At 34.5% G+C, this 13,107-nt stretch overlaps 1 protein-coding gene across 1 annotated transcript in view; it reads left to right on the forward strand.

Moving 5' to 3' along the window:
- ROCK1 (Rho associated coiled-coil containing protein kinase 1) overlaps positions 1–13,107 on the forward strand; it is an 81,724-nt gene that overhangs the window by 55,293 nt on the left and 13,324 nt on the right. The window contains exons 17-27 of the mRNA XM_005153511.4: positions 372–478; positions 1,494–1,644; positions 2,527–2,687; positions 3,549–3,733; positions 4,402–4,471; positions 5,847–5,941; positions 7,741–7,906; positions 9,479–9,572; positions 9,949–10,037; positions 10,368–10,556; positions 11,111–11,276. Of these exons, the coding sequence (XP_005153568.2) occupies positions 372–478; positions 1,494–1,644; positions 2,527–2,687; positions 3,549–3,733; positions 4,402–4,471; positions 5,847–5,941; positions 7,741–7,906; positions 9,479–9,572; positions 9,949–10,037; positions 10,368–10,556; positions 11,111–11,276 (1,473 nt within the window). The remainder of the gene's footprint in view (positions 1–371; positions 479–1,493; positions 1,645–2,526; positions 2,688–3,548; positions 3,734–4,401; positions 4,472–5,846; positions 5,942–7,740; positions 7,907–9,478; positions 9,573–9,948; positions 10,038–10,367; positions 10,557–11,110; positions 11,277–13,107) is intronic.

The raw sequence follows: 13,107 nt of genomic DNA on the forward strand, positions 1-13,107 counted from the left end.
CAGATTCATGTGAGAATGATTTCTTGTGTAATGTGCCTTATCTATATATTAATGGAGTTCACACCAGAAAGGGTGCCTGTTACATAACATAGCAGAACTTGGATTAATGGAAGAAATTTTGCATATTAGATATTGGAAGTGATGGAAGGTGGGTACAAGTTTTGCATGTGATTGTTCCTTGTGAATCGTTACTAATTGCATGCATAAAAAGTGGCAAAAAAATCAGTTTCCTTTACAATGTACAGCCTTTTCATGTCTGAAAAATTTGAAAATGTAAATAGTTTAGGGCACCAGAAATCAGTAAAGCTTAAAAGGCCTGTTGATTGAAGTCAAGTAACTAACACTGAATGATATTTAATTTCTTATGGCAGTTCGGATTACAACTTTACAAGAAGAAGTAAAAAACATTAAAAACAATCTTGAAAGAGTGGAAGCTGAAAGAAAGCAAGCACAGGATATGCTTAATCATTCAGAAAAGGTATGGCAAAATGATGTGGAGGCTGTTTGTTCTTTGTCAGCTTTTATCTATTTTCACATAGTATTTTTTGATGTTGCTAAATCCCGTGTTCTTCCTCTAAAGTAGTCTTGTGCTAAATTAATTAATTAAACAGTGCTAAGGTACAATCTCAGGATGGTAGGTCTCACAAGTCCTCAAGCAGTTCTTATGTCTACCTTTGGGCATAAAATTAATGTTTGTCATTTACTGCCACTGATTCAAGGATCCTGCTAATAACAAGTAATTTTTGTTCTGCCTGTCTACCTCTTGCTACAGAGAGTTGAACTTGTTAAAACCATGAAATTTTAATTATCTGCTTTTGCAGGATTTTCATTTTGCTGGACCAGTGTCAGACTTTCTGATCAGTTTTGGAGCTGAACTGTTTCAATGGTAGCGTGTTCCCCTAGTATCTCTGATCCCTGCCCCAACATAGAAGAACAAGTAAAAGGAAATCTTGCACCCTTTTTCCAGATAGGCTACATAGTTAGCTCTGTGCTTTGAGGTCAGGTAAAGACTTGCTGTCCCACGTGGTCTATCGAAATAAACCAGAGAGATATGACTACCTATAAGGGAAGGTGCAAGCAGTTATTATTCTTACTTGGTGTTATTTGAAGCAGCGGTCCAAAAGCAAGTCCCTGTCTCTCAAAGCTCAACTCCAGTGCTTGTTTCATGAGTTACTGTTAATGGCTGGCAGTCCCAATAGTGACATAAGAGTTACATTCAGGCAACAATAACTCAGATTCTTCCTCTGTGTTCTGGTGTTGTCAATGGATTAGTTGTATATTTCCATTAACTTACAAATGTATAGACTACTGAAAAAAGGTAATAAATTCTTTTCCAGAGCATTAAGCACAATTTTTATCTACCATTCTTTATTAAGCATGGAAAATAATGGATTTTTTCATAACATAAAGTTAACACTGAAAAAGGAAAGAAAGGAAATGTGATTCCCTCGGATATTATAGAAATCTGATAACTTTTTTTTTCTTGTATTTAGGAAAAGAATAATTTAGAGATAGATTTGAACTACAAACTCAAATCATTACAAGACCGGTTAGAACAGGAAGTAAATGAACACAAAGTGACTAAAGCTCGGTTAACTGACAAACATCAGTCAATAGAGGAGGCAAGATCAGTTGCAATGTGTGGTAAGTGTCTCTTGCAGGTTGCAGGTAAATACATAGTAAAAGTTATTTTGATTAGATCTTAAAATACAGCATTTTATGTAGTACTCTTATACAGGTGTTTAATCCCTTTTATAAAGAATGCGTATCAAAACTGTAAACCAGAAAACTACACAGTTTAAATAGTTTTGTCTAACCTGGTACTCATACCATAAAAATTGCATTATTACTTAATGTTTTGAATATCTTACTTGGTTTGCAGTCAAAGGCTTCCTTGGCTTCTAAAAAGCTATTGGGTCTTGAAATCCTGGCATTCCTAAACAGAATTGAAAGAATGCATTATCAAGGAGCATTCACTCTTGTGTAACAGCATTAAAAATACTGGTGTTGTGTCAGGCTTGTCTGAAGTGGTGAAGTTTCTTTTATATATAAATATCCATGAGTCAAAGATATGTCTTGACATCTTAATTGAATACATCAGGTTTTCCTTGTGAATGTCATCAGTACCTAGACGTGTAGTCTGTAACTTTTCAGAAAGCTAGCACAAATGGTAGCATTTGTTCTTTTTCACTCTACTGTCCATTCCTGGAAATGAAACGTTGCCTTTATTTCACAATGATTACTTCAAGAATCTGCATTTTTTAATTTCTTTGGCTATCTATCTTTCAGTTGTCATGATAATATCCCAGTGCTTTGAATGCACATTGGAATAATTTTTTTTTTAGTGTTTCTTGCAATAATGCCAGGAAGTTTCTACTCAGTAATCAGTCCAACAGCCGAAGAGTTTAAATAGCTGAACAAAAGCACCTGTAAATTATTAGAATATTTAAGACTGTGTTTACACAAGCACTCCTGCAGAAGCTACATACTCATTTTTGTTGTTTTTCTTTTCTTAATCATGTGTAGAAATGGAAAAAAAAATAAAGGAAGAGAGGGCAGCAAGAGAAAAGGCAGAAAATCGAATAGTTCAAGCTGAAAAACAGTGTTCAATGCTGGACTTTGACCTGAAGCAATCTCAGCACAAACTGGAACACCTTCTTGAGCAAAAGGAGAGACTGGAAGATGAAGTAAGTAAAATGTTCATCACTAGCAATTTTCTATATAAATAAGAAATTTTAGTTGCATTGGGAAATGGAAGATTAAATTCACTTACATTGAACTGTGTAATACGCTTCTCAGTAGTACTGAAGACAGTTGTTGGCCTGAATAGTGCTAGGTAGTTTCTACTTGTTTCTTAGCTTTTGGATGCCTTACATATTTGAGCTGTCAATTTATTATAATGTTTTGTTTGTTTGTTTGTTTGTTTCTATTTCTTTTTTAAAAGTAAAAACTTGCTTGTGAATTTGACTATATAGTCTGATGGGTTTGGATGGTTTGCAGGTCTCAGTTCCCATTTTCCAGAAAAGCATTTGTTCAAGAAAATGCAATTAGAATATTGAGTGTGAAAACTAGGTATTAAGAATAATAGTTTCATCCTTACTTTTTCCTTACAGGACACTGGAAATTAAGGTTGCAACATCTGTTGTGTAAATTAGTTTTTATATAGCTGGTAGGCTGCAGTTCTTTCTAGGATGAGAAGTTTTCAGGATCTGAAATCCAGAGAGAGGTTTGCAGGACCTTTCAGCACACAATTTGTGTTTCTTCCATTGTTACCTTTAAGATAAGATAAAACACATTTGGGACTTTAAAATAAGCTAAGTATGGGGACACTTTATTACCATGCAGTGTTGTATCAGTACGTTCTATAAGGGCAGCAGTTTTCCATAAGATTATTGCACTGAAGTGACCGGAGATTTAGGAATATTTTTACTTTGCAACGTGTAGCATCTAGGCAATGGTACTTGAAATAAAATAATCCATATATGAAACACTTTCAACCACATGGAATCGGTTATTCAGCAAATGCTCCTAAATTTTAACTCTTTTAGGTAAAGAATCTAACACTTCAGCTAGAACAAGAGACCAATAAGCGAATAATGGCACAGAATGAATTAAAGGCACAAGCTTTTGAAGCAGATAACTTGAAGGGTTCCGAGAAGCAGCTGAAACAGGAAATCAATACGTTGTTGGAAGCAAAGAGATTACTGGAATTTGAGTTGGCTCAACTTGCTAAGTAAGTAAAAATCTGAAGTAAAATGGAAAAGATTGCTTAATTATACATGTACTGTTCTGCCTGTTCCTATTAGCAAATAAAGTTCTCTGGTGCATAGGCATTTTTTCCTAAACTGAAGGAGTATTTTTAGCTGCATGTTATGATTTCTCTATGTAGCCTTCAGTGTTGGAATATTTTTGTTATGAGCTATAATGCAGAAAAATTCTTGGCTCATCATGCTATGTCAAGACATATATATGTATGTGCGCCATTTTTATTTGACTGCCTTCTTTATGGTTGACTGTGATAATAATTAAATCATGTGGGACTTTTAGCTTTACTACAGGGGAGTCAATAGCTTTTTCCCCCCTTAACTACCTGATTGTTTCTCTTAACATTTCTTAGGCTGACTAAAACCATTTTTCATTAATTAGGCTTCTGTCATAGGGTCCTTCAGGTGACTTAAGAAGTACTCTAAATGGAGAAATGTTGGCTTCTCAATTACATACTGAAATGATCATCAGGGTAGAATAAGGAATGTAATTAAATCAGAATTTTAGGATACACTGTCGGTCTTTGTAATAACGTGCAAATGTAAGATCTTTGTGGGATGCTGTTCTGGTTGGAAGTAATCTTTCATTTGTTAGTAGCTGACTTTTTACATGCTTTCCTTCTTTATTACTTCAAAGACAGTACAGAGGAAACGAAGGTCAAATGCGTGAGCTTCAGGATCAGCTTGAAGCTGAGCAGTATTTTTCGGTAAGACTTGCAAAAAAACGAGTGCTACATTTTGACATGAAATCACTGAACAGTGAATAGTTTGACATTAACATTATTTAAATGTAAGTAACTACCTGACATAAATCAGCAGTTCGCAAAATACAAGCAAGGAACAAAAAAATGGAGAACATTAGACAGTGTACCTAGTCTGTTGCTTTGTAGTTGTTTGTCAAATCTTATTTACTGAGTAACTCTTACCTGAATTCATCAGAGTAGTTCCTATTTTGAGCTTGGAGAAGACATATTTTTCTGATACAACTGCAAACTTTTGTAGAGTGTTCAAAACCTCCATACTTAATGGAATATATTCCATGCTATTGATTGACCATAAGTGTATTTAAGAGCCATAGATCAAGGAGCATTCTGCATGTATTCCTTATCCTTCTAAAAAGATACCTTCTCTGACCTGAGTCGTTTAAGAGCCTTATTTGGTACTTCAGGTAGCCAGGATGTGTGTTTCATAGACTTATTTTTATCCGTTTCATTTCTGTGAAAAGAAGCAATGGTATGAGATGCTCTGTAATGCCTGACCTTCAAATACTTTTGTAAATATGGACAGTCTCATTTCACTTTGGGAAGTACTTGTAAAATTTGGTTCTTCCTTGGAGGGGCAATAAAAGTTACTAAACTGCACATGATTAATTTCATCATGTGTTACAGATGTCTGTGCATTTCTCCATAATATACTGCTAATAAGATCTAAAGTACTGTGCTTCATTCTCTGATTTCTTTTTTTTCCTTAGCATGTAGCTCAGATGAGACATTTCAGTCTGAATATTTAGAAGAAGTACTTTACTGTAGAAGATAAAATTTGAACTTTCAAAATTCCTGGTGGCAGTAATAACAATATAGTAATTGAGAATAGAAGTGAGTCATGTAAGTCAGACAGACCTCTTGAGTCTGGAAAAACTCAGATTGTACACAGCTTATGGTCTAAGAGAAAAGATACATAGATACAAAGAGAATACAACAGATGGAAACACAGGACAGCATTAGCCTTGTTTGACTGACATTTTGAGACAATGATGATACAAGAGGATGCAGTTTTGTCCTGTTGTCTCCAAGAGATGTGCTCAGCTGAGTTCCTAGTGCATTCCTTCCCTTTTGTCATCTGGTTTTCTTGTACAACTGTGTAGGAAACCAGACTAGAAAACTGAAAACTAACCTGGTCACGTCAGCTCCCTGCACAAGGGGAACTGAAAAGGAGCATCTTGGACAGGCAGGAAGGAGGAAATTTCACTGAAGACAGTACTGGCACATGTTGGGGTTTGACAAATGCAAATTAACCATTACCAAAACAATGAAGAATTTAATATGGAGTTTGACTAATGATTCTTTATGCTTTCTTTTACAGACGCTTTACAAAACTCAGGTTAAGGAACTGAAAGAGGAAATTGATGAAAAGAATAAAGAAACTCAAAGAAAAATGCAGGAATTGCAAAATGAAAAGTATGCCCATTGTGTTTCTCAAATATACATAAGTTTTTCCCTGTAGTGTGGTCTCACTTATGAAGATTTTGAATCAGATTTTAACTGTTTAATTCCTTCAGAAAAAAACAGGTCTTTAAAAGGGTTCCATAATACCTTGTAAAATGGCAAATACATTGAATTTTGTCTCTGCTGACTGACAAAGTCAAATATGGTTATTCATATTTGCTTTGGACTCCATGTGTAATACCTGGAAAGGGAATGATGATGTCTGAGAATTTAGGAAGATGCAGAAATTTGAAAAACCATTCCAATTTGTGGTAATCATCTTGCTTGTGTAACAACTTTTTTATTTGATTGTGTTATCTTAGTAATTACTACATTTCCATGGCAAATAATTTGAGAAAAAGGTAATGAAAATACTTTGAATTCTAGGTTTAGTATGCTTCCGATTACAGCAAAACCAGTTAATCCAAAAGTGATTAATTGTGATGTACCATTTTCTAAGTCAGCAAATAACGCAAAAGAGTTTAAGCTTGGTTTTCCAATTTATTAATTTAATATATATTGATTCTGAAGGAGACTGTAGTCTTGTGAATGAAGCAAGTTTCTCTCTTCTGAAGTTTGTGTCAGTTGTTCTACTTGAGCATCAGCAGGATGCTATGTACAGTGTTTGTGATGCATTTCGATGCGTAAAGAAAGGGAGAAAGAAATTACATAGGAGGAAAACACCTGTCTATGCAAAGTTGTTCAGGAGTAGGATTCAACTTTAAAAGAAAAAAGGGCAGGAGGTGGGAGGGTGGTGGTTTTTTGGCTTTTTTTTGTTGTTTTTATTATTTTTGGGGGGGGTGTTTGTTTGGTTTTTTTCCCTGGTTTTTTTTTGGATTTTTTTTTTCTTTTTTTCTTATTTTTGTAGATTCCTTTTTTCCCTGGGAATTGTGACAAAGGTATACTTCAGCAGTTACCTTTTTGTAGTAGAGGCCTGTATCTGCTACAGATGTGTCAAATCAGTGGAGTCCAATACCTATTTCACTGTGTAAATATCTTTTCATTTTTCAGTGCAGGATGGGCATCTGTCATGAGCCCATACTGCAGTCATGGATTAAAACTTCTGTCTCCGGATGCTGTGGGCTGTGTCACCTGTTGCTGGGTGCATCTGACTCCTGGGTGCTAGTTTGGTTACTGTGCTTTGTGCGGGTTTCTTTGGAGACAAATATAAGGAACTCTGCCTGTACTTGAAGCACAAGCAAGAAAGTTTGGCTTCTATGCTGAACTGATCAGATGTGTATATATTAAAGAGATTCTGCACATAAGTTAACGCCCCTGCCTCTCAAGCTGTAGGTAGAATTTGCAAGCCTGTCTGCAAAAGGTTGCCTAGAGAACCACTGTATATTTTCAGAAACTCTTGTGCAGTTTTCATTATTGTTAAAATGGTGCAGAGCATACATCTTCATGAGCAGTAATCTTGTCTGAAGTAACGGCTAATACTGATAGGTTTAAGTATCTTTTGATGGACCACACGGTACATGCAATTTAATTTTTCTTATTCCTCAAGGGCAAGAGAATTTGTCACGCCTGCTTTCCTAAGGGTTGGTATTTCATGGAGGATTGGAATTTTAATTGAATTATAGTAAGCTTGCTGCTGTAGCTTTGTGTGGACCATCAAAAAATACAGGAGTACAGAGTGTGTTTTTGTAAATCTTGTTTTTAAGAAACTAAGATAATGACAGTCAGTGGAGTGGTATAATTTGGGTTTGTTAGTCTTCCTGAAAATATTGAATGTTCTGTGTAGAACAAAATGTTTTGTGTTCTTTTTACAGAGAAACACTCACTACCCAGTTGGATTTAGCTGAAACCAAAGCTGAGTCAGAACGGTTGGCACGAGCACTCCTTGAAGAACAGTATTTTGAACTAAGTCAGGAAAGCAAAAAAGCAGCATCAAGACACAGGCAAGAAATGACTGACAAGGACAGCATCATCAGAAGGGTAAATTTCTGCACTGTAATTAGTATCTATATCTAACTTCCAGCTGAAAACAGAAAATTATGTTTTTATTTTAATTTATGAAGTCCTGTCATCATAAGTGATAAGTACCAAAGTTTTGGACTCGTTTGGAGCCTTCAACATATGAATCCCATCATGTGAACACCCAAAGAAATGTAGACTTCATGACATCTGAGGTGAAGCCAGAGTGAGAATCAGCTGAATGTCTTTATTTCAATTATGACACCTGTTGTGCTTACTTCTTGTCATTGTGCAGTGTATTATTTCAGTCTTGTAAATTTGTGGAGCTGTATAGTAGAGTCTCTTACTGTAAAATAAGTCTTGAGTTTCTTACTTGTAATCTATTTAAAAAAAGGGGGGGCAAAAAAAATCCCCACAAAAAACTCCAAGAAAACTCCAAACCCCATCACACCCCAAGCTCTGTTTTTTGAAGGTACTTCATAGTGTATTAGTATAGCTTTTTTCTATTAGTTCAAGATTGATGAAACTCTTCAGTTAAAGACATTTAAATAGCATAGTTACTTTATTATTACTGTTTTTTCCCATTTAGCATCAGCTATGGAGATTTTTTTGCAACCCTGCAATTCTTTACAAAACTTCAGTAAACTCTAGATGTAACTGAACTTGCATCAGTTGCTTAAAGCTTTCTATTAGCACTACTATAGATACTACATCTCTGTGTGAAGATATCAGAAGCTGTGTTTGTTACACGTGTTTCTTTAATAGCTTGAAATCTCCAGATTGCCACCATTTCTTAAGAAGCATTTAGAAGACTGGAATACCTTCTTGGCAGTACGATTTTTGGTTTCAGATATTGTAATAATTTTGTCAGACACAATTTCTATAGGCTTCAAGCAAAACCTTTTTTTTGGGAATGCAGTTCTGTCTGGTTTTTAATATGTATTTAAGTGGCTGACAAAGTGATCCTGACTGTGGCAGCTAACACACTCAAAGTGTAATGGTTTTCCTTTCTGGTCTTTATTTTGTAAACCTATGTACATATTTGCCTGTGTATGCTCTGACTTACTCTAAATTTAGTTCTTTTACTAATTTATACCTATTTTTCGTGATACATGGCAATTATTTAGCAGCAGATGCCATATGTCTACTTTAGCCTTGAATGCTAAAGTTGTATCATCTATCAGTTGCTTTTCTGTCTGTATTCAGGGGATCAGGCTTCTAGGTACTACGTCTTCCAAAGCACCAGAAATTCATGGGAAATTTCCACATTCAATAACAATTTTACCACAGTTGGGTTTTCAGTTCCTTACCGCACTGTTGTCAGCTCTGCAAAGGTAATCAAAAAGAAAAAGAATTCTTTTTGGGACAGGTGTATTTTGAGCCTTCTGGTAAATCAGGACAGCTTAGAACTTTTTTTTTTTTTTTTTTTTTTTTCAAGTTTGAAAGGTAAGCAGATTTTCTTATATATGATCTGAGGAAGGCGTTTCAAGCAAACGGCTGTTAGAGTTTTAAGGGTATTTAATAGCATTATAAATATTTTTTAGAATTGATGGCAAGAATTCTGTATTTTAAAATGTGTTTGTTTTCATTTAGCTGGAAGAAACTAATAACACGTTAACCAAAGATGTTGATTTAATAACAAAAGAAAATTCAGAGATCAGTGAAAAAATTAAGAAACAGGAAGAAGGTATGTCATATTTGGAGTTCTAATTCATATGTTATGAAGCGTATGTGGGGAAATGGGAAAAGACATTGCTGTTTATCTTCCCTATTATTTGGGGCTCGATAAAAAATCAGTCACTGTTTTAATCTTGAAAAATATATATGTTGTCTTTAGTGTTTCATCTTGGTGCCTTCCTGATATACATATCCCTCTGGTCATTTTCCATCATTACAATAGCATTAAACTGGTAACCTTTATTGCTATTTTATTTGTGTTTTACACATTAAATGATACAACAAGAAAATGGAGGAGGAAAAATAGATGAAACTGTAGAAATGATTAAGCTTAGAAATACTTACTTTGTCCTAAAATACCTCAAAGCTGATTATTATTTTAACAGAATACAAAATAAAAAAAGAAGAGGAAATCAATAATATTAGAATGCATTATGAGAAGAGCATTAACACTGAAAGAACTCTGAAGACACAGGTATAACTTTTAATGCAATTTAATAACAATTATTTTGCATATTAGATTTTCAATTTATTGGGGTTTTTTTGGTATAATAACCCTTAGTTCCTTTGAGGTTAAGTGTATATTAACCATTGTGTATAATATGCATTCGTGATCAGTAACAGTGAAAAGAATAATTTGATGTTGTGTACTTTTTATTTTTATGACTTAACTGTCATAAGTAAGGGTCATATATGTTGATGATTTGGTTTTTGATCGAATCCTATAACTAGAAGAACTTGGAAGTTCTGTATAAAACATGCTTGCATCTAGCATTTTTTTACTGGTTTTCCTGTTTCCTAATAGGCTGTCAACAAACTGGCTGAGATAATGAACCGGAAAGATTTTAAAATAGACAGAAAGAAAGCGAACATGCAAGATTTGAGGAAGAAAGAGAAGGAAAACCGAAAGCTTCAGTTAGAACTTAATCAAGAAAAAGAGAAATTCAATCAGATGGTAGTGAAATACCAAAAGGAGGTCAATGAAATGCAAGCGGTAAAATCATCTTAATATTTTTGTCACGTTGTGGAATTCTTTCCACAGGAAAAATGTACAACTCCTAGTCAGCTTGGAAAAATAGCAATTTCTGTTCCAGATGTTCTAGGCTGCAGAATTCTAGTGAGGCAGAGACCTTAACAAATGTGCAGTTGTACTTGTTCTCATTCATTTCCTCTTCCTGAATTCTTAACTGTGGAAGTTATAAAAGGTTACACATTATGAAAAAGTTATATATTATGAAAACTAAAAAAAAAAAAATGAGTACTGTTTTTCATACTATTCATGCAGTTTATTTCACTGCAGGCTGATCTCCTTTGCAAAACAAATGGTAATTTCAGAGTTAATCAGACTGTGTTACTTGAATGCATTGTTAGATCTTTGATATTTAACTTTCTTCTAAGGCTGAACAAAAAATTCTGTTGTAATAATTTATGTAAATGCTATCAAAAGTATCTAGAGATATTAAAAAAAAATATTAAGTTTTGTTTTCAGAATACTTTGCTGTCATATTTTTGAAATCACAATAACTGTGCATGTGTACATACATACAGCAACTAGCAGAAGAATCTACATACAGGAATGAGCTCCAGATGCAGCTGGATAGTAAAGAGAGTGACATAGAACAACTACGAAGGAAAATCTTGGACCTCCAGCAAGGAATGGATTCTACCAGTGTTGCTAGTCTCCAGTCAGATGAAACAGATGGAAATCTTTCAGGTAAGAGAAACGGATATTTAAACTACTTGATATTGTGCATACACATAGTTTCAGAAGGTACTGTTCCAACAAGTTACTACCTTTTAAAATCTTTTGTCATTCTTTTCCAGTATTGCTTATCCGCTTCCTGATTGTTTATATTTTATATCATAGCTTAGCTGCTTATATTTAAGTCTGAATTTCTTTCTGCATCACACTTCCCACTGTATAGCTTGCCATTAGCATATTTTTATCTACTTTCATGAAAGGAATATCTTTACATCTGCTGCTGTTTGCTTATAGTGAGTACAGTGTGCAGTGTCCGGTGAGCAGAATACAGGGCCAGCACTTCCACAACATTGTGACTGTATTTTGTATTTTAAATGCAAAATTATCTTGATCTTGTCTGTTCTTACAGTCATGTAGCACCATTGTGACAAATGGCAATAATTTGCAATGTGAAAAATAATCAAGGAATTTTCATAATGCTGTTTTTAATGTTGTATGGAGTTCTGATTTAGCAAATTAAAACAAGAACAAATAATAATGTAGTTTGTCATTTCCATGTTGTGTCAGTTCCAGGCATTATATTTTGAGGCCCACTGTTAACACTGATCAGTGATCTCTTCCTCCCCAGTGTTTGAAAAGTGCAATCAGTACTTTCACATGATCCACTTCTGTATCTCCTAGATACAGGAAAAAATGTTCAGTGGTAATAAGCTGTGCTTAACAATTTCCAGATGTCGGAGCTAGGTTTATATTTTTGCATAGTTAAGTAATTTTATAATTCAGCATGAAGTTATTAATAAGTTGTCTTACAGATTTACAGTCTGATTTTTATTGTAGAAAAATATATTCAAGCATACAAAAATAGAATACTATTTTGGGTATTTCAAGACTTCAGTGGACAAGTAATCAGATAAAAGTAAATAGAATCATTTTAGTTGTCTGTTTTCCTGTTAATGCGCGTCATGCTGCTCAGATTGCCACATTCTAGAGTTTTTCCAGGGGTCTTAGAGTGATTGAAATTTCAGGTAGGCTACCAGACTTAGTGTATGTTTTTATGTAGCTATTCCTTTCTGTGTCTATTTTCATGTCCTGTCTTCCCCTTGATATATTTTTAGGTTTTTAGTTCATAATTAAGTGAAATCTGTTCTAGAATAGATTTCCATTTAGGTAGTGGTACAGTGTTTTCTTCACAGCTTCCATTCTGTCCAAGAAATGTTTTGCTCTCTGAATTTTGATCTGTAAAATGCTCAGGCAGTTGCCATCTTGTAAAGAAAATGTCTTTTTCACTTCTTTTGAAAATGTCGTCTAGACCAGACTTCCTTCAAAACTCAGTATTGGGAATTCTTCGAATTACTAGATTGGTGAAGGAACATTTTTATTCTTAGCTGTCACCTGCTAGGAAGCTCCCTCTGGTATTTCTGAACTGTCAGTATTTCTCAGGAGTTTCTTATAGATGCTAATATCAGTGCATTCCATTTAACTGGGGTAAAAAAAGAAATCAGAGGGGTTTTACTTAGTGTTTTTTCTGTGCTCAAATTAGTATTTGGAATCAAGCATAATGATTTGATAGTGTCTCTAAATGAGGAACACTGTAGTTATCTTTTTATTGAAAATTTCAGACCTCCTGTAAAGTGAAAGCTTAATTTGTTCTGCAAGAAAACAGACTAGATTTGTTCTGCAGAAGAGGATAGTTTTGAACTTTCTTACTTTGCTTACCAGCCATTTTTGACTTGATGGCTGTTGTGTATTACACTGAAGACATGCAATGCCTTCACATGCAAGATTTGAGGAAGACAGACAAGGAAAACTGAAAGCTCCAGTCAGAACTTAATCAAGAAAAAGA

Source organism: Melopsittacus undulatus, chromosome 1, assembly GCF_012275295.1.
Source record: "Melopsittacus undulatus isolate bMelUnd1 chromosome 1, bMelUnd1.mat.Z, whole genome shotgun sequence".
Taxonomy (NCBI): domain Eukaryota; kingdom Metazoa; phylum Chordata; class Aves; order Psittaciformes; family Psittaculidae; genus Melopsittacus; species Melopsittacus undulatus.